We start from the raw sequence: 26987 nt of genomic DNA, 5'->3' as shown, positions 1-26987 counted from the left end.
GTGTTTTCTATTCTGTTATGCACAATATAAAAGTAACATTAAATCACCTTTTAATGAAAGGCACCATGACATTTCCAACTCAAAATGAGAGTTGCCATCAACAAAAATGATCATGATGATGATGCCGAAAACAATGTTGCTGTTGTTGTTGTTATTTTGTCTATATATACAAAGTAAAGTAACTTTGGGAAATGCATTACAGGAATTAAAATTTCAGTTGTATTAAGTTTTACTTAATACATACTGCACTCTATGTCACCACTGCCTGGCATTCTACTCTCATACGTAGTATGCATGACATCTTACAGTGCCCCTGAAGTTGTCTGCATGCACTATAATGGAATGGACCTCCGTGTTATATATACTACCGTTCACCACCCTGTCAAGCTCAAGCCTGATGGAATGTCCTCAAAACAACTTTCAGAAGTTCCTCCTCTCGACCTCTCTTAAGGTTTTAGGTCACTGATGTCAAAACTAGCTGCCACATTATAGCATGAGTGCAATGGACAGCACAAACTCAACCAGAGACTTTGAAAATGACCCACAGCACACGGGAAGTGCGTGTCTCTGAAAGGGATGAACCATGCCTGACTATTTTCATGTATTCTGTTTTTCTTGTTTGTTTGTTTGTTTGCTTCATTGTTTGTAAATGGGCAGTGATCCGATGCACCGTTTAGAAACAAAAACACGTGGTACTTAGCAGCATCAGTATGATGAAACGTGATGAAGACATTTTTTAGAAATCAGGCCATAATAAGACTGGAAGCACACTTCCTGGCATGGCTTAGACTGGAACTGGGCATGAACTCAATGACGTGGACGCTGAAAATGCATTCATCTTTATGTTAGAAGCATCAGACAGGATCTGACATAAAATGAGATATTTTCGGGGGGGAATTTCATCTGAGAATGTCTGGTCCCTGGAAGTAGGCCAAACTACAGGATACTACAGCATTCTCATTTGAGAACAATAGCAAATATTGTACATCTATGTTACACCTTTCCTTTAGATAATTGCCACTACTGTAAACAGAGAAACCTTTGTCTTTACAAATTATTCTAAAACGCTTCTGATGTGTCTATAAATAACTATTAATTTGCAAACAGCACAAGACATGTTCAATATTTGATTCATATGCACACATACAAATGCACGCGCACACACACACACACACACAAAGAGCTGGTATCATGTTCTAGCCAAAGGGAGAATCAGTAAAACACCTACAATCTGTCTCTGAAAGATGACATGTAGCGCATTTTGGGTTTATGTTGGGTATTCTGTGGTCAAGGCTATCTGAGGTTCAGCCAGCTCTGAGCATTTTCTCCAGGATAGCTTACTCTTTGGGAGGAAATGGTACATTCATGTTGGGGGAAAATTATTCCTAAATTTTTTTGTTAACTAAGTGTGCTAGTTTTCTATCTTAAAGTAGCCTGCATTAACGTTATATCTATTCGTTAGCCACACTAGTATATAAAAAGCGCCTAAAGAGGGCAGTGGAAACGTTAACTTTTCTTGCTATGGAATTGTTCGGTGACATAGCTCGAGCGGCACAAAGACATTTAATGTCACTGCAAGTCAACCTTCATACGATATGATGTAGAGCCTGACTGGACACCATCCCGAACAACACGATGTCCAACTAAAGTTTAGAAAGTTACACTGTGCTTTATCCTGCTTGCCACATCTTCTGTAATAAAGCCTCTACAATAACATTTACATAAATGTGATTCTTGGCTCTCATCATAAGACTTCGATAGCCAAAGGAAATAAGTGTTCTGCATATAGGGAAAAGTTTAATGGTAGTGTTTATTTTACAATGTTGACAACTACTTACAAAGTTTCAGTATTTTATTCTCTGAGTATGGTATTCTCTCGGTATGGTGTTCTTTCAGTATAGTGTTCTCTCAGTATGGCGTTCTCTCTGTATGGTGTTCTTTCACTATGGTGTTCTCTCAGTATGGCATTCTCTCAGTATGGTGTTCTTTCAGTATGGTGTTCTCTCTGTTGACATTCTCTCAGTATGGTATTCGCTCAGTATGGTGTTCTCTCTGTTGACATTTTCTCAGTACGGTGTTCTCTCTGTTGACATTTTCTCGGTATGGTGTTCTCTCTGTTGACATTTTCTCAGTATGGTGTTCTCTTGTTATGGTGTTCTCTCAGCTTCTCCAGTTTGATGATTTCATGTGTGACCTACTTGAAAACTTGTGTTGTTTACTGTACCAGTCATTGTAGGTATGAATGACAAAGACTGATAGCAGATATACGTTTGGTTTCATGAATCAGTTCACCTCCTTCCCTTCACTGATCTCTTTGACAAGGACCTCCATCGCCATCAAAACATGAAGCAGTGCTGAGAGAGGACATTAGGGGTAACACCTGACCCACGGGGCTCCTCCCAGCACCTCTTTCTCAATCACACATACACTTGTAGCATATTGATGATGTCGTGCACAGTCTAGGCTATGGCATAGCCACTTTCTAATAGCCTTATTTAAATGAGAGCAATACTGTAAATGAATTTTGTCATGCCAATAAAGCTTACTGAATTTAATTGAAAAGGAGATTAGGTACACTACAATAACATCTCTTTAGTGTCATATAAGGTTAAGTCAGCTATATGGCTACCAGGACCTGTGTTCCATTTCAACAAAGATAAAGATAAAGCAGGTTTGCGTTTCGCACAGACTTTAAATGCCGAGTCCATTTGTGTTGCTCTTAAACAGCACCATCCTAACTGCCATTTGGGCTCATGAGTGTGATCTAATTATCAATAAAAGGATGGAAAAGGCAGCAAAGTGCTTACCCGACATCTCTCCCTGCTCGGTAACGGCCGCCTTATCTGGACACGGGCACACTGAGGTGTAGAGAGTACAGCGGTATGGAAAGTACAGTGCAAAACCATATGCTGCTACCTGTGACGACGTCCCTGCCGCAAATTGCTGACTCACCCCAGTCACATGACCTTCACGCAGCTCGCCAAAGCGAACTAGCAGTGCTACCGAGGGTCTCAGGGTGGGCCATGAGCGGCGGCCTCAGCTAGCGCCCAAGGGAACATGTAACGAAACCTGACAAAGCACACCTCCAACAGCAGGTGAGGATGGCCTGTGTTCCGCTGTAAGTTCAGTGCCACGCCTGTGACGTGAGTCTCCATGTGGGACGGGGGTCACTACACACAGCCCGGGCGAGGTTCTGTCCCGTCTGTCCTCCGCTGGACAGTGCTAGATGATACTACTGAGAAAGAAGCCAACAGGAATGCAAGGCAATACCTCCTACACACCTGTGTTGCATAAGCGGGTATAACCAAACATACACGCTGACGAGCACCGACACACACACCGACACACGGTGAGCCGAGGGCAGTCAGCTCTGGTGAAAGCTTTCTGAAACAGCTCTCCTTCCACTCAGCCAGCAATCTGATCCAGGGTGGCCCATAATGCAACCCACTCTGACCTCTCGGATGTTTGGTGAGAGGATGCTCTGGACAGTCCAAGTACAAAGTGGGTCATTACTGTGCATGTGAGCTCAAAGTAAGGCACAAAAAATGATGACATAGTAGTCAGTCACTTTACCAAAAACATTCAGTGATGTTTGAAATGAGATTTTAACAAGGAACCAAATATTGCATTCCTGGAAGAATCAAGCCAGCGATTATTCTTGAAAAAACAATGGTTGTCTGTGCAAACATATGTATGTGTACTAATGCAGACACCATTCAGACAGAAGTCTCTCTATCAAAGAGAAAATTGCATCCATTTTAAACTCAAACATCTTAGACTCAAACCCTTAATACTCAAACATCTTAAATCCAAACACCTAATACTCAAGCATCTTAAACCCAAACACCTACTACTCAAACATCTTAAACTCAAACATCTAATACTCAAGCATCTTAAACCCAAACACCTAATACTCAAGCATCTTAAACCCAAACACCTAATACTCGAACATCTTAAACCCAAACACCTAATACTCAAGCATCTTAAACTCAAACACCTAATACTCAAACATCTTAAACCCAAACACCTAATACTCAAGCATCTTAAACTCAAACACCTAATACTCAAACATCTTAAACCCAAACACGCACACACACACACACACACACAGACACACACACAGTAATAAGCCACAGATTGTAAGATGTTTCTTTGAAAAGTTAGGGAATTATTTCTATGCACTAAAAATTTGGAGGTTTGATATGTTTTCTGTGCAATCTAGGCTTAGATGGAAAAGGATCTCATTCACCCACTAGGTCCTGCGGATAGAGAGTGTTTACATCTAAAAAGATTTTTATTTCTATTTTTTTTTTAAAAACATAGTATATAGAGAATGAAAATGGCCTGTGATTGATCAGTTCGATGCTTTATTGGTGAAAATGTCTGTAGTGTTTTCATTTGGGAAACAACTAAATGGCATTCATCATTTGCCTTTAAATGTTTATCTTCATGTTGGCTGTTAATGAGGTCAATACTGATCTGCAGTCAGCCTAACCCAGCCAACAATGTACTACAGCTGCTGCTACTTAACACCACTACAGAAAAAAAAGGGTGTGAATGCAACAACAGAACACTGGTTGTAGATGCTAGCACCAGAGAAGGCAGTTCAAACTAAGTATGAGAGAGAGAAAGAAGATGACAGAATTGAGAGAACACAATACCTTGGCCAGTCAAATTTCAGTTAAACTAGAGAGACTGATGCTACTTCAATTGGACATTAACCGATTTTCAGTCTGTACACTAGACCCAGCCTATTTCCCTCTTTGACAGAGAGACCCCCATGCTGGGCTCCTATAACGCCTCCGGATGAGGGTGGATATAAAGCAGCTCCAGAAAGGAGCCCACTCTCAAAGCACATATCAGCCGTAGCCACATTGTTTTGGAGATGCGGAACATTGCGAAATGGAGGTGAGTGCGTGTGCAGCTATGGAACGTCGGCAAAGGAGAGCAGGGATGGAAGGAGCCTGAGCTACACAGGATCACCCTTCAGATGTTCGGATTGATGGTGGAATTCCCATCACTCAGGCCGACTCAATCTCCACTCAGTCCCTAAGCCACAAAATACTCTGTAAACTCTTCTCATACTTCTCTGTCTCTCTCTCTCTCTCTCTCTCACACACACACACACACACACACACACACACACACACACACACACACTCTCTCTCTCTCTCTCTCTCTCTCTTCTCTCTCACATTTTTAATCTGCATTTCATACATACACAAGCTCACTCTCACACACACACACACACACACACACACACACACACACACCTGCCTCAGAAAGGGCTGAGTTACTTCACACTGTTTCCAAATATTTCCACATCAAACTATATGACATTATCCACATGCCAGGTGCTGCTGGGCTGGGACATCAGTACATTTGGCTTAGTACCATTTGCTGTTCCATTCGCATTCAAACAAATGATCTCAGTTCCTGAATAAACCGCACAAGTATTGACAATTCCAGGGCCATTGTGGGAGCTGCAGAAATACAATCTTCTCCCAGAGGTCTGCAAATGGAGAAAGATCAAGAGATAGAGGGTGGGAGAGAGAGACAGAGAGAGAGCAGGAGAGAGAGAGAAGTGGAATCTGGAGATTGCTTCAGGAAGTGCAGCGACGGCAAAATCTATTTGGCTGAGCAGAAGGGGAGGTGGAGTGGCCAGTGTGCAGCTTCCTGTTGGTCAAGGCGTTCTACACCACTGACTCACCAATACACCCGTGCTTGGATAAATGGAGAGGCCACATAGTAGCCACAGCTCAAAGGCTCAGTCGCATTTCAGTTTACATGCTGTGGATGAAAATGAAACCTTGACCATCAACATATGTGTCTCTAATAGAAAAATGCAATCCCATGGTGAGGGTGATCAATAAGGACTCCCATGGCAGGTTCCTGTGTTCAGCAGATGCAGGGCATAACCCTATCCAGTTCTACACCCTCGCACAGCCAAACAGCTTCAGAAGAGGGTGGATTGCTGCTCAGACCTCCAACAGGCTCCCACAGATCGTGTGTTTCTTATACTTCAAAGGCAGCAAGCACCAGCCGTTGGCACCTGTAGTGCCTGGACATAATCAACGCAGAGTGAGCATTGCTACATTCCTGAGCTATTGCCACGGTATGTCCCATTTGCTCGACGGATGAAAAAAAGTCCTGGCATGTGAAAACCGCACGCCGTTCACTGTGAAAGGTTTACATACGTGTGTGTCTAATACATCTATGATATGGCAGGTGTTTCAGTTATAAGCAACAACATAGTTTGTAAGATGATTCAATATCAATACCAATATCCAGGTTCAGGAAAGATAATCTGACCTTATTGCATAAGGACTTAGTGGATATGGAGGGTAAACATAAGTAGATTGATGGAACTGGAGGTGCATTATAACTGTATTGATTTCAACTATATCTGTGCTGATATCTGACACCAATTACTGTCATCATAGCATAGTACTGGCCATGAATCATCTTTTGTCACATCTTAAAGTCTGCCAAAAAAAATGAGGTTGCATTAGTATCCACACACAATATCAGTGCCATGTTCCATGCACTCAACAATATCTCGATCTCAGCGGGGGAGAGTAGGAGCAGAAAAGGACAGCACACATGGAGTGCAGTCCTGAGCAGGCGAGCCAGCCAGTGGAGAGTTTGGGGTGGAGTGGGAGGGGGGGAAGAGTGGGAGAGAGGAAAGGAGAGAGAGGCGGAGTGAAAGAGGGATAAAAAGAGAGGCAGAAAAAGATGGTGAGGAGGAGAGAGACTGAATAGATGAATAGAGGAAGACAAGTAAAAAAGCAGAGCTATAAGGATAGTGGAGTACAGAGGGAGGGGTGAGGGATAAAGGGAGAGGTAGAAGGAGAATTAGAGAGTGTGCAGGAGGGAAAGAGGGCGAGAGAGAGAATGCTGCTCGAATGCACAGTCATAAAGAAAAGTGGTGTAGCAAATCCATTCACTCTGGGTTTGGTTCAATAGTGTATTGATTAGGGTGGGACCACAGGGAGGCAGATATATGCTCTTATTAGCAAATCCAAATGTCTTATTGGAGGAGTATCGGAGCTGTGCAAATGGACAGATGAGGTCCATGTTACCTCGCTATTTCACATGAGAACATCTCATTTAGTTCATTAACACTTTAGGGTCCTAAAGTTATTTCATCATTCATCAAAAACCTATATCAAATTTTTACTTACTATTCAGAAATGCCATATTTAAAACTAAGACAAATGGTTTTATATCTGTTTGAGAAAGTCTTGTATGAAATTAAAATGGTGTTTGCACCATTGGCTTCATTTTTAAAACTGCGACACCAAATATTTAATTTATCCGGGAATACAAAAATGCTTTTCTGACACATTGTCAATTGTTGTCATCTCTTAATGACTAACACCAGACACTGACTACTGAGTCACCACAGAGAGTCTTCTAATGCTACTTTCCACTGCATCCTTCCGGCTTCACTTAACTCAGCTACTCGACTCTTCCAGCTTTTGGTACCGGGTACTTCGTTTTCCGCTGCAATTAAAGTTCTCCCTTGGTATAGATGGTCGTCATAGCAACACAATATGAGCTGCCATGGCTGCGATGACGCCAGCTGTTGTGGCTCTTCGTTTATCTATAGTCACGTTAAAGTTTTTTTCACTTTTCCCTACACTGCTGGAATGTCGTTTGGTAATCGTGTGTGGCCAGTTCAGAGACTTCTTGGTAGACCTTTTCATTCCTCGTTGGTCCAATAAGCTCTTGCTGGATCTTTTATCTCCTCCGTCGACCACAGCATGGTGTTGTCAGCATCATCGCAGATATTATGTTTATAATGAGTGAAATTCTATTTAAAAATGCTGTTTGATCAGGACATTCCTGCCTTCCATTTCAGATGGCTATTTGAAAATGGCGGGTGACTCTTCTTAACATGTTAAGAGACCCGCCTGTCTCATGCAGTATGACGCATGTAGTGACAATTCTCTCTGACCAATCAGCAGCCTGCAGTGTTTTCTCATCACCATTGGTACCAGCTTGCCTCACCTGGAACCTTAAAGGAGGTGATACCAAAAAAGGTACCACAACTTTGCCCAGTGGAAAACCAAAATTGGAGAGATGAGGCAAGATGAGTCTGTACCATGCACTTAAAAGCACCAGAAGTACTATCCTAACTGCTTCTAGTGCTTTAGTTTTAAAGACCAGCTGAACATATTTTTTAGCTTTTTAAAGAAGAAGTTTGAACCCCTATTGTTCTTCTGAGCACTGAGAATGTTTTGTTTATGCAGAAGTGCTGAAAAATGACCTGACTAATATACCACACACCCCTGGCAAGGCCTCAGACGTTTAGAACCGACTGTGCAAGTTAAACAATAGTCCAAGTGCACGCAACAGCAAACCATACGCTTCTTTTTTTATCCACAAAAATATTGCCATTGACCTGCTGTAATTGTACTGGCATATTGTAAGCCTTCTCCAGCTCACCTGGACCAAAGCAAGCTCGTGTGGCCCATAATCAGCACCAACTTAAACCAGTCAGGCTGATTTTATCTGTGTTTGTTTAATCTTGGCCTTCAGGAGAACACCACCACGACATTCCCAATGCCCCTATAGACAAGCAGTCAGCAGCACAGCTATCACAGTAATGGACTTGTCATCCATCCTAAAAGGAATGGACAGGAAACAGGAAGCGTTTTCATGACGACTGACAAGCTCCCGATAATCTCGGCCCCGCCCCCTTTTGCCCAACAGCCCCAAGACAAAACATGTCTCCTGAAAAGCAGCATCAGTGGCCATCTGCCCTGAGCCGTTGCTACGTCCCACCTAATGACACAAACACCACATACACTGCCTTCCTCTCTCTGGTCTCTTTGCGTATCATCTCCTACTTGCACATGTCTTCCTCATGCTGTCTCTACAGCAGCGAGTTGCATGTCACGCAGGCTTCTGCTTATTGGAGGGAGGACTGTATGTCTCGCAGTCCTGCGCAAAAGCCAGAGTCACTTCCACCAAATCTGTTTATTGCAGTGAGCTGGTGGGGCTGACGTAAGCGTTGCTGGATGAGCAAAATAAATCTCCCAGCCATTAGCGACGGGGAGCCAGGACCCTCCCAAGTGGAGGCTGTAACCATACAGGGACCTGCTCCAACGCAACACCAACCCCCATCACCGCTTCATCCCCCAGGGTGGTGCCACGTCCCTGGGCTGTGTCAGCCAGGAGCCCTCCTTCTCGCAAGCCGGCACGCTGAACCAGCTCCGGCCTCGGCTTAAAACGCGCCTGCTTCGCATTGGGGTTTCTCTAAGGGTGGTTGATTCCTCTCCCCTGTTCCACACGGAACAGCTCTACGTTCTACAATCTGGGCATTTTCTGAGCAAGAAATGCATCAGCAGGCAATAATCGTCCCTTCGCCAGCTTCTCTACAAAAGCCTCATCAACCATTTAGTGGGGTAAACATTTTGTTTACATTTTGCAAAAGAGCTGTACTGTATGAATGTTGTTGTAAAGCACTGGGCCATGTTGTCTAGTTAGTGCATAGAGTGTTTTGAACATAGGAATTTGTTCATTGTAAAGTGTGAAAAGCGAGTCGCAGACATGGAGCGCCCCAGTAACTTCTGCTGTAACTGTGTTCCACATAACACAGATCCACAGTGCTAACTGATTACCCACTAAAACTGGCAGAGTGCAAATAATAACAGCCAAATCTCTGGACTCACCCCGTCAACACGACGACAAAATCCATCACGTTCCACCCATTGCGTAGATAGGAGCCTTTATGAAAAGCAAAGCCAAGAGCGATGATCTTAATCCCAGCCTCAAAGCAAAATATGCCAATGAAGTAGGGCTCTGTGTCATCCTGTGGGAACAGAAATGAAAGCACAGGGACTCTTACAGTAGGCTTAAGTTGTGGTAAGCTGCATCAATTTCTGGAGAAGAAAATCAGAAGGTCATTGATTCTTTGGGAAGTTGTGCCACTGTTCATCTAACAAGCTCATGTGGTAGAAACAGAATCTGCGAACATTGCCTCAAACATGAGCAGAGAGACATGATCAATGTTGTTATACAGTAATTAATGTTCTCTGATAAACAGTAACCTGTCACATTATTATATTTGCTTGCTAAGCTATGACAGCATCAAGGCTGAATAAAGAAGGGCAGCCAAACATAAAGCATTGAGATTCTTTTCTTAAATTCACACCACGTTGCACAAGGAGCATGAAGAAAGGGTAATATATCCCTGCCTGATTTCTCGGTGAAATTACATTCAGCGCTTTGATTACCTGCTTCCTAAAAATGTTTTAACTAAAGCAGGCAAAGAATTTCAACGAAGTGTGTGCTTTGTATTTTTGGTTGGTTTTTGTTGGGGTTTTTTTTGTTTTTTTTGAAATACTATTAGATCTAAAACTGGATCATCTTGATATATATAAAAAACAAAGTTCAATTCAGTGTGCTCCTTCATATTAGAAGCTGATGTATTATACACATCATGAAGGAAGGAAAACATCTAATAAATGCTCTTTTAATCCCCCCCCACACACACACACATACACACACACTTCTCCACCCATACACACGTATTACCCCCTGCCACATGTCTACCCTTTTAATGACATGACAGGGTTCAAAAGGATATCTGGATTTAAACACAAGGGCAGGGTGGGGGTGCGCAAAGGGAGGCGCAGTGTGATGCCAGTTCATTTACAAAGTGGTGATGAGATGAGCCTCCCATCTGCCTGGGTCTCACCACCTTCCTCCCCACTGAGGAGACTCTCATCAAGGAAGGACACTGCCGTTCAGGTGCCTTTCCTGATGCATGCCCTCTTTCATATCAGTTAAACGTGCAGGGTATTGATTATGCCTCATTTTGTCTGTGGGTAGGTAACGGCACAACTACAAAACACACACAGAGGGCTGGCTGTCAGCTAAACCTAAAATCACAAGATTTTGTACGTGGATTTGTACGTGGGAGTGTGACTGTGACCAGCTGCACACGTGCGTGGATCCAAACTCACCAGGCGCTGTGACATTGGAGTCTTGTCCTCTGCAGGTAAATGCTGCTCCAAAGCCAGCACAATGCAGTTGGCTATGATGGTGGCAAGGATCATGTACTCAAATGGAGTGAGATAGTTAAGAAAAAAAAACATATCCAGTGGAATACTGCACACAAACAAGCAGTAAATATGTTTAGAAAATTATCCAGATCACCAGTAATGCAGTTCTGTTCTGTAGCAGAGGGAGACTAAGAGGCTTATGATGAACATTATATGATTATGAATCACTTGGATGGCTATTATTATGAATCCAGACACTGGGCACACCTTCTGCATTTTTAATATGCTAGAACTGTTGAATCTCGATATATCTCCTATACATTGACTGTTGAATACCGATATATCGCTTATACCTTGACTGTTGAATCTCGATATATCGCGAATAACTTGTGTTTCCCTGTTTGCAAAGGGATCGGAAACATATGACTCTCTGGCAGCATTAATTTCCTGTTTGCAGACGCAGCAAGTGGGACGCGGCGGCTGTGTTTAGAGGCGGCGGTTGCCTCTGTCAGGTCCTCGGTTTGAGCTCTGGGAGCCTTGCACTGCAGAAGAGCGAAACCCCGACACAGCCCAGGGAGCAGGTGCGCGAGCTAAAAGTAGCGGGTAAACTGCGTCACTCGCCGCTCTGTGCCCGGTCAGAACCTTAATTATTTTCTTTGGCGCTTCGAACAGGTTTGCGTCAAAGCTGAGGAGTTTCAGAGTTTAATATAGTGAGGCGTCTGGTTATAAAGCTCGTCTCTCTCTCTCTCTCTCTCTCTCTCTCTCTCTCTCTCTCTCTATATATATATATATATATATATATATATATATATATATATATATATATATATATATATATATATATTCTCACGCCTTAAGTAGCCACTAGGAACTAGGAGCAAGCAACGAAACATACAGAATGGTAATTTAAACAAAAGAATAAATACAATCCACAAAAAATAACATTGATCCTGCGTGTTATGTGTAAATGTTGTACTTGCGCTCATGTGCACAGCCGCCCACGTTGAAAATGCTGCCGTGTGTGGTTTACTGGGCAACCCCTACTTCCTCGCTGCCTTTGCCATGTTCCTGTAGCGAGTTTAATCCGAGTGGGCGTTTTCAGAACCTTGGAGAGCGCTTCGATTTGGCACTCGCTATCTTTGCTGCTGCACGGTAAACTTACTCAAAAAGATTGCAAAAGATTACATAAGGCATGACTGTGAATAATCTTTGCCAAAATGATTTACATATCGTATAAATTGATTGGCTTTGCCACACACACACACACAAACAATGAAATCGAATCGCACCACAGATTTTTGGTAAGCACAAACGAATTTTTCTAGGTTGTCTTCAGATGCACATAAAAGATTGTGCCAATTGCCAAGATGTCTCCTGAATGCCTTGTATGTGAAATGCAGACAAGAAGAGCAGTAGTAATATCTTCATGAAATTAACTACTGCATTTTAGGCGCTTATTACTGGTATTCCCACGGGCAACTCTGAACAGTAATTTAGGCGGCCTAATGTAAGGACTGTTTTGGTTGCTAGGAGCGACCGAAAGGCTCGTCTGATTCAAAAAATCAATACTGCAATGACTTTATGTGGAAAAATCCATAACACGCATGCATACTGCGAACAGAAACGTTATCCTTGAAACTGAGAAAAGCTGCCTGCTTGTACACTAGGTGTAAAATACGCCAAAGACACCGTTCAGAATCTGCCATCTGCGGTTTGTCAAAGAAAAGCGGAACCTATCCGCTACTTCTGTCTGAGCAATTGCGTGAGACAACACCCCGGTTAGAGCGTGTCTGTAGGCTTCAGTACCGCGTACGTATATTTGCTTATAGAATTTTTATAGCAGTTTGACCAGTAAGAAAAAAACAAAACAATTGCATTTAAATAATAGTCGAGATGAAAATCTACTCTATCGAGTAAACAAACTTTAGCCCAGTTAAACGTTATCAGACCAAAACGTAAAAAGTAACCCTATAAAGCACGAAAGCAAGGTGTTGCTTCAAAAACAATATGCTTTGTCATACACGGTAACCTGCAGGCTTTTGTTCATTAAACAGTTTATGCCACCACTTCAGAAGCAGTACCATGTGTAAAGGATATGGCCACTCTGTTACTTTCTTTGCGTATTTCCGAATTATGTTATCCTCACTAAAGATGAAAAGAGACCGGTTAACGGTGAAACAGTTCTGTTTGACAGGAATTGGATTGTATATGGCCATTGTCCGGGCTCTCTGGGCCATTGTCTGCTTGTACATCCTCTGACCGACCGGGGGGCCCGGCTGCCGGCTTGCCCCTCTTCCTGGACCCGATGGTGAGCCACCCCCATATCGGGTCGGCAGATCGTCTTCGAAGCGAGCCATTCTAGAAACGCACAGATTTGACCACAGAAATCAAAATTGGCATCAGATAGAGCATAAAGAAGAAGCATCACAACGCACGATGTAGTCCCAGCCACGAGTTTTCATCGATACAGGTCTGGAATCCAACTGAGCAGCCCATTCACCAAGCGTCACACAGGAGAAAGGTAGAAGATTCTTTATATTATTCCACCCATCAAAACAACTAAGGACATTTCTTCATTTACTTCCATGCAAGCAACGTCATGGATCGGCACGCAGAATCGCCTAAACTTTATCTTCGCGTGTTACACAATCCTTTCCAAAGGCGACTCGTGTTAGTTGCATTCATTTCGCGTAAACGACTAACAACGAATATCAACGGCAATATCAATCGGCAAAAGGCGGGCAAAGATGCCTGTACAGTTCGCTGCAGCTGAACAGGGTGAACGCGTTGGGGGGCTTTAAAGATCCCGTTTCGACGCTGTTGCAGATGCTCTGTGATTCTTCAGGTCCAATCTGCCGACTTCTGTCTCTTTTCTCAAAGGCAGTAATATCGGTATGCCATCGCCACTGCGTGCAGCCTGCATAAACTACACCTTTAAAAAAACGACAGAAAAAGCGCGATTGGCACTTCTGTCTCTGTTTAGGCATGCGCTGGCAACGAACATGTAGCACATTTCTGCAGCCGCTGCTCTTTCCGAATCGCTCACGTGACCGAAAGACAGCCTGTCAATGGCTCCACCTGTACCGTTACAGTATCCATGGCAGTGGGTCGAAAGGGAAAACACTGAGAAAAATGTTACCCAAAGTGTCTCACTTAGTGGGGATTCCATAAACAACTGATAATGAACAATTTGGATACTGAGATTTAATCGAGATATTCCACGTATGTCTTCCTTCCTACATACGCAAGGAGTGTGCGTGTTCTTTTGGGTAGGGGTGGGACCGGCTGGCGTAATTCAGGATAGTCTGTGATTGGCGTGCGCGATTTCGGATTGCGACTTAGGCTAATAAACCATTATCGACGTTAGTTAATTAAAACGACCAATAATCTGTACTGCTGAGGCAGAACTCTGTAAAGTTCACACGCGCAATACAACAACAACAAATATATCCGAATCAGAACAACTTTCGTTTACCAAGCATTGTCAAATGAGTACCAAATGAATATCGTACCTACATAACAGGCCACAATGAGTACACGTACCCGTGTGCCAGGCTGACATTATAGGCAGGAACATACTCATTTAGAAGAAAACAGCAATTCATTTCTTAACAGTGCCACGGTCTGTGAATAACACAATGTACAACGTGTGCTCTAAAAGTGGACATAATTTGGATTGGAAATAGTATGAGGGTGACTATGGTTGAACTGATAACGCTCTGACTTATATTCACTTACATATACAAATTAACTATTTTTAAAATTGTGGGACATTTTATGCTAAGTCATCCCATGTTACTATCATTTCCACCAAAGCCGACAATCATGTTACAAATAGAATAAACCAAGCCACCATTTTACTGGTTCCTATATCCAAAACACTGCTCATGATTCAAAGCCTAAAACCTCAATATGTGAAACTAATTATTCAAATCACAAAGCCTCAATATGTGAAACACGTTGGAAGGAGTGTTGAAACAGAAATAGCTCGATAGAAAAGGCTGTCATGGGCCGATAGTCTTACTGGCACTTATCTCCATTGATCTTGAGGATAATTACACTGAAAAAGCTCATCTCCGTTCACATTTATTCCTTCCAAGTGAACCCTTTCTAAATTGTGCGTTATCTAGGATATACGATTTGATTGTGGTTGGAAAAGAGCTGATTGGTCTAACGTGGTTGGTTTGGCCTGGGCTGCTCTGTAATGGAGACTATCTCCACCTGCACACACTCCACCTGAGACGGATGGCAGAGGGTGTAGGTACAGGGACACAGGGAGGAATAGATCAGTGGATCAAATATTTTCATTAGCACTTATTGAGTTCATCATAAGTCTGTATTTTTTGTCTTTTTTGAAATTGGCAGATTGAGGAGGATTTGAAGGAGCTGGGAGTATAGGGTGCACTGGGCCAAGCATTGATTGAAAATGTCTGAACGCTGGGGCAAGCTGTTTGGCACAGTGCAGTTTTTATTACGACAGGGAACACAGAGCTGCAGCTCCAGATGCCTTTTTTGCCAGCTTTTCCCAAACCCTCGTGTTTCATTATGAGGAGTCAGGGTGTCTGTGGAAGAGCAAGTCTCTCCGAAATCATAGTGGGATTTGGGAGCATTTGTCTTGGACGTTACAGCACGTTTCCATTCCTCTGAAGTTTAGTAGAATGCTGCAGAATCCAATCTAGAAACTGATTTCCTAATGACTTTAGTCGATTCCCATGTGACAACGCACAAAGCAGGATGTACAGGATATCTTGTGCTAAGCTTTAAGTGAGCAATTAACCATGTCTAGCTATACTGGAAACTGACTTTATAAGTGGTTAAATCCAGCCCTTATCTAAAAAGAGCTAGTTATTAGGTGTTTTAACCTACTAACAGCTACCGCACCATGTATCTGACTATCTGAGCAGTTCTAACAGGTGCTAAACCAAAAGGTCTGAGGCAAAACATCAAGATTTAAAAATATAAATAATGTATCCAGGCAGCAGTGTATGTGAGAATTGAAGAGCACTGAAGCGAAACTCCAGCCCCATTAAATCAGCTGACAAAAGGAAAAAAAACCAAACAAACCTGAATGAAGACATGGCCTCCACTGACTAATAGAAAATATGTACAAAAGTCCTTTATTTCTTATACGAGCATCATAATCAGCATTACTGAGAACCTAATAAAACTGAATGAAAAAATATATTTAAAGATCCGCCAAACTGCTGCTACTCGAAAGGCACAAAAATGGGAAAAGGATGAACAATTCAGTTGTCCTTAACTCAGGGAGGTGGAGGCACGCAGCTGCAGACCTGTCCAAAGTTCATAAACATCTGTGATAAAAATGCAGCAGAGAGATGGCGTACTAAAACCAGCGCGTCTGCCTTTACTTTCATTAGGTGGTAGTATTCCTGTTTCCCTCCAAATAAAAATCAACTGTGACATCACTTCATCCAAATTGAAAAGTCTAAATTTAATCTGGTGTAAAATGATCATTAAAAAGTTCTGTTCTCTTCTCTGTTTGGAAGTGCAACAATAGAATGTGTCTTTATGAAAGGTAAAGTTAAAAAAAAAAAAGACATGAAAGCGCAGTACTGAGCTCTAGTAGCACATATAAAATAGTTCACGTGGCAGGCCATGGCAGCTATGCTAGCCATCCAAGCATCATGGCTGGATCCCTGCTATGGCAACACTGGCTGAGTGATTGTGCTCAGTGTTGCCTGGCTGTGCAGAAGACTGGACGGCAGCCACACGAGCCGAGGCGGCGCGGTGGCCGAGTTCTGCGACGGCCCCCGAGTGTCTACACCTTGGAGAGCCACACTTACAGCTGAAGTACTTCCTCTTGATCTCCCAATACTGATCGCCATAGTCAAACCTGGGGGGGAACACACGTGGGATGGGGAGATGGAGAGTTGCATGCTGTGATAACTGAATAAAAGACAACAGGCGAGACTGCTGATGGCTGGCTTTGTGCATGCAACGTCCAGCCTTAGCTGCACAGTCGTGCCTGCAGGGTTTTACACACAACCAAATTGTTTCATGTTTTTCTAATAATCGATTGGTTGCAATCCGGCGTGCGCCTTCACAGCTGAAGCGAAAACCTTTAACCACGCCGGCGCTCAGCAAATGCGCCTCGTTTTTGAGGCACAAACGGATTGAGCAGATACACATGCAAGGATCACCCGCATATTCTTGTGAATGATGCAGAGCGCCTTACCCAAGCTCCTCTCCGGCACATATGGGTTTGCAGGAGAAAAAAGCCACCCGTGGGAAGCGCAGGTCCTGGTGCTTGGTGAACACCCGCACAGGAAACAGATTGGGCTCACACAGGTGGTTCATAAACCTGCTGACATTGCCGTAGGACTGACCATCGATGCAGTACACCTCTCCAACCTAGAAAAATGAGGATCAAAACCATTTGGGCCAAGCAAAGGTATGGAAGATAAAGAGATTTTTCAATTCAGTGACTGGATGCCAACAGCACACCCTGCTGGCTTGAACATTATTCAACATCTTGGCAATAATAATAATAATAAAAACCTTATTATCCAGGTGGAACATGTAGGAATCATTCTCTCTGACGTTTGCCTCCCCATCTGAAATGATCTCACCAGCGAACCTGCACAGACACCAAAGCAAGTGCATAAAAAGTATTTGACCCAAAGATCAACATTTTCAACACAGACCAACAATTAATAACTATTGCACTTCCCTTTTACCTACTGCATTTCAAATTCACTTCAATCTGACATCATCCCCAGATTTATGAAGTGAGAGATATTAAGACTTTGAATATATAAATGTCCTGGTATATTCTAATATAACCAAACGGTATCTAAACAAGCCAACAAACAATTATGCTGTAGAAATGAATGCAATGACTTACTATGGCTCTTCAAAAACAAAACAAAACGTGTTAAACACACACACCCACACACACACACCCACACACACGCGCGCTTCCTGCCATTATAAAAAATGAACTTGCTAATAACATCTGTGAGGAGGATGCCATACTCGCATACAAAGGTTCCTTCAGGAATGTCCTGCAGTGCTCTCAGTCCCCAGCCCATTCTGGCAGTGCGAAAGACCTGCAGGCGGACCCTAACACACGCAGACGTCCCCTTTTACTTAGTCAAACCTATTACAGCACACTCAGTTAAGGCAGCCACTGCATGACACCTCAGCACGCCTTATTCAAAATCTTTATATCTGCGAAGGCTCTAGATGAGGAAACGCTCCTTACCGCGTGCGATTCTGCACTACCCGGTTCCGGCACGTTCTCCAGCACGAGCAGGCATGGTTACACTCAAACAGAAAGGGTGGGTCGTCCCTGCTGAACTCCTGCAGCAAACGGCCCTCCTGGACAGACGCGATAACCGTACCGGCGTATGCCGACTTCACAAAGAAAAGACAGATACAGGGAGGCTGGACGCTCTCCGTGGTGCTGATCCCAGCCACAGGACAAGTGTTATGGCTTCCTCTCAAACAATACAGCACGATTCTTCTTTGTTCATTTCTGATTCATTGAATCATTTATTCAGTCATCCATTCCGTTACTCGTACGTTGTTGCCCCAGGCAGGGGCGTCACCTTACCCTGTCATACCAGCAGCGCATGCTCAGCTGGCCACAGATACAGCTGCTGGAGGAGCAGTCGTCTTTACACGTGCAGTGCTTCACAAACAAGACCAATACAAATCAGGGACACGTCTGGGTCAACGTGTTACAAGATGCAGAATACAAGAAACAAAATGATGAACAACACTGCCTGATGTTCTGAGGCACACACACACCTGCAAGTGTGTGATGTTCTCATCAACATTGACCTGGGTGGTAAAACAGTTCTCGGGGACGTATTTGAAGTCATTTGGACAGGGTTCCTGGTCAACGCCGTTCACACAGGTGATGGGCACCTCCTCATAGCCTCGAGACAAATCTCTGTGCAACATTGCATTAAAACAATATACATAAATAAACACAAACACCTGGGCCTGTGTGCAAACTGTAAGGACATTGCAATACACTAACAACTGTCTTACAACGATGCAGTTCAAGTGAAAATATACACAGCATTTTAAGGAAGGAGACAATAGATGGAAAGGTGCCAGTCGTCCTGAAGACCTGCAGAGGGGCCTCTCTCCCTGGTTCTCTCGGCTCCTGCGTGCATCGGTGAGCTTCTTGCTGGTGTTCAGAATGCCCCACACCTTGGAGTTGATGCTGCAGCAATCCAGAGGAGTCTCCCCATCCCTGTTCTTGAGATTCACGTCCGCTCCTCGGGACAGGAAGAGCCTGCACGCCAAGCACAGGTTTCACGTCCACTTCTCCACACGTAACCCTGAAGCATCACATACTGACCGGGCACTTGTGCGTCATCTTCCTAAACGGTCACACTGAACTGCTCGCGTGCACGACTTGCATGGCGCACCGCTCCACACTCACATGACACAATCTAGATGGTTCTGCCTGACAGCCACGTGAAGAGGCGAGTCACCATGGATGTTCACGGCATGCAGGTCCGACCTGTTCTCCAGCAGCAGCTGAGCGATGGCATCGCTGCCTGCAAAAGCTGCCCAGTGCAGGCAGATATTCTCCTCCTAGGCAAGAGCAGTCATGCAGCATGTCGCAAAGGCTGACAATCGCACACAGATTAAGCCCTTCTTGGACTAACCTAAACTTGGCCTAGACTAAACTAGGGATTCTTCACCAAAAGAGATCAATAAGTCCAGGACTTCACACAGTGAAACAGCAGTGTCTGAATGTTTCAAATAAAAATCTGGAAATTGATCCTAATGGTAAAGCTCATATAAGCCATTAGAATGCCCTCCCCCCCCCCCAACCTACCCCATAACCCATTAGAACCTCACCACCTACCCCATAACCCTGTAGAACCCCTCCACGTTCTGCACTTCTTAACTTCAAAGAACTATAACTCAAACCCAGAAGAACCCATCTACCTACTTTGTCCCTCATATGGATGTCGGCTCCTTTGGTAATCAGTAGCTTGACCAGCTCTTTGTGCATATTTTCTGTGGCCCAGGTGATTGGAGTCCACCCTCCATCATCCTGACGGCAACAAGAACATAGAATCAGCACACAATGATCCTGGGCTGGGTTTTCAAAAAGCATCATAACCAAAAGATCGTCTTGTAAGGGTAGAGCAAGTATTACACTGCGCATATCTTTAATTTAATCTGATCTTAACACCACCACACTTATGGGAAATGGGGCCCTGCATGCTGCAGATGTCATCTTAGTGGCATTTTAAGTGCTCCATAGTGCTTCAAACACCCAAATAATTCCTGAGGCATGCTATATGAAAGCTGACCTGGTATGACCTCTCCTATGTAGGAAGAGTCTCAGGAGGAGCTACAGCCAGTGTTACCTTAGTGTTGACATCCACAGCGGTGGTGGAGAGCAGATGGCGCATGATGCCAGTGTGGCCTCCTCGAGCGACCACGTGGAGACACGTCGAGCCTCTCGTGTCCTGTGTGGACAACAGGGCACGTTCAGCGGAGCATTAAAGTGCAAAGCATTTGGGTTGGACTCGGTTCATCCAGCGGGCCTGCTCATCTGGTATACAAGTTTACAGTTCTGGCAAGAACTAATTACAAACCATCTCTTCTACTACTGAATCATTACGGCTACTTTCCATAAACATTCCCTTTTTGTGTTGGGAAAACATGAAAGTGAAGAATTATGCAGTGATCTCTGAGTACATTTGCCAGTAAGGGGGGGGTGGGGCAAAAAAAAAAAAAAAAGTCACATGACTTGTTGCCTCACTATAGTGACTCATCCAAGGCAGCTTTGGACTTCATACGTTGCAGCTTTGCTGGAGGCCAATCGGCACAACAGTATAAGAATTCTCCGGCTTCACAGGTCGCCATCAGGTACATTAACATCTTATCCAGAGCGACTCACTAAAGTGCTCTCATATACTCATAGATCATATCCTAGCCAGTACAGTAGGTTAGAGAGCAAGATACCATTGAACTAGAACGCTTTTGCAATAGAAGAATCAATGCTGATGTCTACAAAGTGCAAAACAAGTATAAAGTTCAGACACCAAAAAGTGTGCTATTAGGAAGAGTGCAAGGCTCAGCTTGGCCTGAAGTCAGTACAGTAAAACTGAACTGAGCTCGGAGTGATGTCCTGGAGAACGTCCACAGGAGGGCTGCACTGTCCGCACCCCGCCCACGCCCACCCCACCCTCACCCTGTGGGCTATGGAGGCCCCAGCCTTTAGCAGGTACTCCACTGTCTCCCCACGGTTGTTCTCACAAGCCTCCATCATGGGCGTCCGCTGCTGCTCATCGGCCATGTCCAGGTTGGCACCAGCCTTGGACACACACACACACACACACACACACACACACACACACACACACACACACACACACACACACACACACACACACACACACACACACACACACACACACACACACACACACACACACACACACACACACAGAGAGAGAGAGAGAGAGGTAGAAGCCTTTCACAAGCAGGCTCCTTTCTGGGAGTCGTTGCTCAGAAGCCCCACACTAGCGGCCCGTGCAGATACCTGCACGAGGATGTGGCAGACATCCCGGTGACCCGCGGCAGCGGCAGCGTGGAGCGGAGTGCGTCTGCGCTCGCTCTCCATCTGCAGGTTTGGGTCCGCCCCTTCCACTGAGGTCCACGGCCATGCGGGGAGAGGGTAGCGTTCGGTCAGCAGGCTACGGACGGGGGTGTCCACAACAAGCTACGCACACGTGCTTGTGAGCGGCTCCTTACCCAGCATGTGCGTCACGTGCTGGAGCTCGCCTCTCCTGGCAGAGTAGAAGAGTTGTTTCGGTGGGAACTTTGACCTCTTGTACCTCAGACATGGGCCAGGAAGGAAAAGAAAGAGAAGAACCTAAAACACGCGAACATTCCAGCATACGTCCAAAGCGAGTATTCAAGGAGTGCCTTAGCTCCGACCGCCGGAACGAGAAGCGTGCGGATGTGGGCGCGTACTTCCCATCCTCCAGGGCTTCCAGAACCGTCTCCAGGGACTCTACGGTGGGTTGCGTGGGACTAAGCAGAGGTGTGGCATTTACAGTAGGACATCTGCGACATACGAAGCCACAATTGACAAAATCATGGCACATTAAATCACTCAAACTTTAAAATATAAATTGCACGTCATCGCAAGGTGAAGCCGAAACCATCGAACAGATGCCAAGGGCCCTGCCGTGAACGTACTGCGTGGGTGCTGGGTCTCTCCTGTCCCTGGGCAAGGCGTCCACGGCAACAGGGGGCGTTGCGCCGGGGTCAGGCCTGGGGACGGCGACCTCTTTGGCCTGGCTGGCCTCCTCGCCGCAGTGCGGGCAGAAGAGCTGGCCATGGATCAGCGAGGCACAGCCTCGGTGGAAGCGGTGCGAGATGTGCCCGTCCGGCTGGCACTCCATGAAGGTGCCCTGTGGGAGGGAACACAATGCACAGCATGCCATGGCTGCCTTCCCGGGCAGTGCCCTGTGGCGGTGGGCACAAAGCGCGCCCGTTTAGGCTCATTACATGAGAACATACAGCACCGAGGGAAGGAGAGAGAGGTACCAGCGCTCCAGCTCCGAGACCGAGATTAGGAGTTCAGCAGAATGACTGCTGGGTCAGGCCTCGCTCATATCCCAGGAGACTTTATTAAAACACCAATGAGATGATCAAAAAAAGTATAAATATAACCAAGTCAATCTCATTGTCTACTCTTGTCATTCATTTATTCGTGGTGGATGAAATGCACCACATTAACAGTTCCCAAGGCCTGTTAGGGCTGTACAATGCAGATAAAAATGCCATCCTGAGATTTCAGAGCAAAACATTGCAAAATGCAATATGCCTTAAGCAATGTTTTAAAAACATACTGGTCAATCCTTAAATCTGTTTATACATCTCAATGTTCCGTGATAAAAACGCAGACAAAACAGTCATCCATCTGAATTCAGTTAGGATGCAAGCACCTTATTAGAAAAAAATGCATTATGAATTTGATTGCTGTGATTGGTTAGGCAGCTCTCTTGCATATTGCCACCGTGCGCCATGCAAAAGATCAACCTTGCAATAGTGTTTAAGCAACGAGAGAGGGCAGGGTGCTCACCGCCCGGCAGAAGAAGCCACAGCCTGGACAGCTCTGGTGCTTCACCATGCCTGCCCGGTGGTCCTCACACAGCACCAGGAGGGGGATGCGCAGGGAGGGCCTCATCATCTCCTGCTTCTGGATTGCCCTCCGACACAAACTCAGCTGCAGTGGGAGGAGGAGACACAATGAAGAATCTTAAAGCAGTAGAAAGAAACATTGGTAATGAGACGGGGTGAGAGACAGAGTGATGGAGAAAGAGAGAGAGCAAGAGAAAGAGAGGGCGAGTCAAAGAGTCAAAGGATCAGAGAGAGAGAGAGAGAGAGAGAGAGAGAGAGAGAGAGAGAGAGAGAGAGAGAGAGAGAGAGAGAGAGAGAGAGAGCGCTACCTTCCCATCCACACTCTCCACAGCCATGCACTTGCCCTCGGCAAGCGTCACCACGTCCTGGTTCCTGGGCGCCTCCATGCGGCAGCTGCAGAGGGGCGGCTCCAGCAGGTCGTCGGCCTCCACGTTCTCCTTATCCTCAGGCAGGCCTACAAAGCAAAGAGCACGGCATCAGCTTCCTGCCTTGGGCAGGTGCGGCGACCGATAAGGATCTGAGCGCTCGCCCCCGCCCGGCCGAGCTCCGTCTCCGTCAACAGCTACAAGTCATTTAGGAGTTCCGGAAGCCAAAGACGGATATGTAATCGGATAGGCCACTCCACACTCTCCAATCACCGTGTTGGGAAAAAAAACCAAAAAAAAACAGCTCTTGTGCTCACTCACCACTTTATGTATCCACACCTGTGTGTACGAGTGCAGTCTACAGCCCATCATGTGGCTGGCACCGTGTGTCAACCCCCCTCACTACTGCTTGGGTGATATTTAAGTGGTGCTCCATTCTCAACACAGCGCCAATACTGACACGACAGTGGTACGGCTATCGGGGTTAAGTTAGACCGGGCTTCTCATGGACACCAGTGATTTTGCACGTGAGAACATCAGTGGAGGGTTGCGAGTGGCCTGCCTCCCTAAAAATATCCAAAAATATCCAGCTCTGACCAATGAGGAAGGAGTAAAGGAGGCATGGGAACAGCTGGGCTGTGAGAGTGTGTGGATGAGTGAGTGTGCATGTCACCGCCGCCCACCTGTGTGAATGGCTGTGAGCATGCTGTCTGGAGCCAGAGAATGCAGAGGCAGCTCCGTGTATTCTTCACAGAAGTTCTCTGGGGCTTTCAGCGTGTCGTTCGAGTTCTGCATTTCGGCTGCACCGCCCCCGGGCGCTCGGCCAGACAGCCTCTCCTGGCTGGCGGATTTGGGTCTGGGTTTGAACGCCTGCTCAAGCTGCAGCTGGACCACCTGGGCCCCATATGAAGGTTCCTTCTGAGGAACGCAAACAATGATCTCAGCTGTGTAAGTGCACGCTAGACTGGTCATAGGAATTCAAAACAGGTGAAGCAAATATTTTCTCTCAGCCAACATTAGTGCCCCTCCAACACAATCACATGGTTACACACGTGCACAAACACACGCACACACACACACACACTTAAGTACAAGATATTGACACAACTATAGAAAGCAGTGATATACGTCAGGAAGGCAAGACTGGTCACCTTGCTATTGGAGGATGGTAACGTGAGAGTCTGCCTTGTTGACACTTTGGTTTTTTTCTTGGGAACAAAGTTGTACAAACCCATTTTCCTCTTCTTCCTTCTCACCACTGCGCAGAAACAGCAGAACAGAAGAATGGAGCTCAACGCTGGATTTAGGTGCTGATCGCCAGCAGCTACCCGTGGAAAAGGCCAACCTCAGAGGGTCGCAATGCTGACCTGCTTGGGGCTTTGCCGGGCCTTTGAGACTCTGAGGTAGCTTTAACTGCAGGGGCGGCGAGAATCTCTCCAGCTCCTCAACATCTCTAGTCGAAGCTCGCTGTTCAGCAATCAGGATCTTCGCATGTTAACATAAGAATATGCCAGTCATCACTCAGGATGTCACAGCCACTCAGTGCTATGCAACCCACTCGTAATCTAAAGAACGTGCCGCGCCAAGCAGGCCACACCACAGAGCATGGCGTAGGGATCGGGTTGAGATGCGGCGCTGCTGAGAAGCCATCAGACCGGCAGTAATTACCTTGAGTGCATCTGGAGGAGGGGCAGCTCTAACCATGGTCTTCCAGGCCAAGCGGGGCTGCACAGGCTTGGGCCCCCCCCGCACATCCTCCGGCCTTTCTGGGGCGCTCTTATCCGTCGCTGAGGCCTCGCAAGCTGCCGCAGGCGAAGCCTGAAGGGTCTTTGCTGCGTGGCAGGCAGTCATGTTTGAACCCAAGCTCTTCTGAGGCTGCTGTGTTGCTTGTACAGATCCCTCGCTGCCTGAAGTACTGATGTGAGAGGAGGTCGGTTTTTGTGCTGACTTTGCAGAAAGGAAATGAAGGTCAGACCCTATTTGATCCTCTACTGCTGAGAGTTGCCCGTCCACATCGGAGACCTCAGGCGTGGGCTTCGATTTGGGTCTTCTCCCCCTCCTCGAAGGATTACCAGCTCTGTCCACACCTTGAACAACCGCGCAATTGTGAAAATACTCAGCGGCAATTATATTAAAAAAAGAAAGCAGCTGTCCTTCCATGCAGCTTAAACTTGCACTTGTTTATGATAATAACAAGCGTTATGCATTAACTGAACTCACCAGTTCTTTTGAATTTGGCCATGGCACTCATGATTTGGACCACTCAAAGATCTCCCAAACCCTTCCTATTGCAAAAAACCCAGAAAGTGGGATATTATGGCGAGATGAGGCAAGCTAGTGAAGCTAGGTCGCGACGTGAACTCGGCTTCGAGAAGGGTATTCTGACAACTAAGTTCGCCATTATACTAGCTGGGAAATGTAACCATGTCATTTTTTTCGTATGATTCTCGTTAAATGTTTCCCTAGCTCTCCTAGCTACCTAGGTTAGCTAGCTACGTTACAACCAGAAAAGCATGAGTATACAAATAGCTACATAAATCTCGCTAGATGTGTGTTCTAGCAATAACGGCATTTTGCTGCTTTTAATAAATATAACGAGAAAATACCTGGCTGACTTGCTCCCTGCAAGACCAAATAACGCTAAGTGAGCAAGCTAGCAAGCTAACTAGATATCCTAGCTAGCTAAGATTAGCAAAACCAAATCATCAATCAAAACCTTAGAGTCATGACCAAGAACTGAATCTTTTTTAAAAAAATCAACCAGGTGAAATCGTAAGCTCCAGTATATATCTATGCATTTTTAAAAAAGCATACCTGTTAACCTCAAATGACCTGCATGCTATTAAAAGATAAAAACAAAGAAAGTTGTGAGACTGGATCACTTCCTTTCCCTCCAGCATGCAATATGCCCTCTGCAATTTGCATGTGACCGCATGGCGCCCTCTGTTGGTCACTTATTTGCTTTAGTGTAGTGGGCCATTGATCATTGATCTTGTATTGCACACCGGTCTAAGTGCTCGATATGAATGAAATTCCTGACGAATATTCCCAGGTGTGAAGCTGAGTAATTATTCAAACCTTTTTTACATTTGCAAATTATATGACTGTGATATACCAATCAATAGTCCAGGGCGAACAAAAAAAAATCAAAATATGTGAATACACAATGAAATAATTCTAGGTAATTCCATGACAAAATACAGACATCAGGAATCTGCTCAACTCAACATTGAAAGGGTAGACACAGTATTTTATAAATCACCTTTCTCATCTTATATTGAAGCCATATAAAACACCAGCTCCACTGGTGGGGTATTACAGGGATATGTTTCTGAATTAAAAGTTGTCTTAGAAAAAGGTTATTGTATTTCTTATCTGTTATGGTTAGTTCATTAATAAATACTACATTGGCCTGTGTTGAAATTACTTCTATAATTTAATGGTTATCTTTAAT

The 26987-nt window shown here is 45.1% G+C and overlaps 2 protein-coding genes across 6 annotated transcripts in view; both read right to left on the bottom strand.

The window, feature by feature from the left end:
• cacna1ba (calcium channel, voltage-dependent, N type, alpha 1B subunit, a) overlaps window positions 1-14078 on the bottom strand; it is a 98991-nt gene extending 84913 nt beyond the window's left edge. For all 4 annotated transcript variants that reach the window (XM_035530142.1, XM_035530143.1, XM_035530144.1 and 1 more), the window contains exons 1-3: window positions 13113-14078; window positions 10977-11082; window positions 9681-9820 (exon numbers count right to left, since the gene is read on the bottom strand). In XM_035530142.1, coding sequence (XP_035386035.1) covers window positions 9681-9820; window positions 10977-11082; window positions 13113-13372 — 506 coding nt within the window. In that variant the 5' untranslated portion in view covers window positions 13373-14078. The remainder of the gene's footprint in view (window positions 1-9680; window positions 9821-10976; window positions 11083-13112) is intronic.
• A 2028-nt stretch (window positions 14079-16106) lies between these two features.
• Window positions 16107-26437, bottom strand: ehmt1a (euchromatic histone-lysine N-methyltransferase 1a). 2 transcript variants are annotated; one of them, XM_027010863.2, is made up of 24 exons: window positions 26348-26437; window positions 25754-25818; window positions 25202-25620; window positions 24901-25018; window positions 24685-24791; window positions 24217-24451; window positions 23477-23622; window positions 23110-23253; window positions 22221-22435; window positions 21993-22085; window positions 21771-21853; window positions 21559-21665; window positions 21208-21330; window positions 20378-20479; window positions 19954-20058; window positions 19435-19589; window positions 19117-19284; window positions 18789-18933; window positions 18592-18669; window positions 18241-18356; window positions 18012-18098; window positions 17535-17613; window positions 17212-17387; window positions 16107-16869 (listed from the first exon to the last, which is right to left on the bottom strand). In XM_027010863.2, exons 2-24 carry the CDS (start codon window positions 25782-25784, stop codon window positions 16659-16661), a joined length of 3243 nt encoding a protein of 1080 aa, XP_026866664.2. In that variant the 5' UTR covers window positions 25785-25818; window positions 26348-26437; the 3' UTR covers window positions 16107-16658. The 2 variants fall into 2 exon arrangements, with proteins under 2 accessions (XP_026866664.2, XP_026866662.2); XM_027010861.2 differs by having other exon boundaries at window positions 18789-19284.
• Between the last annotated feature and the right edge of the window lie 550 nt (window positions 26438-26987).

Source organism: Electrophorus electricus, chromosome 9, assembly GCF_013358815.1.
Source record: "Electrophorus electricus isolate fEleEle1 chromosome 9, fEleEle1.pri, whole genome shotgun sequence".
NCBI lineage: Eukaryota > Metazoa > Chordata > Actinopteri > Gymnotiformes > Gymnotidae > Electrophorus > Electrophorus electricus.
Note: the sequence above shows the minus strand (reverse complement) of the source record. Positions and strands in the feature narration are given on the sequence as shown.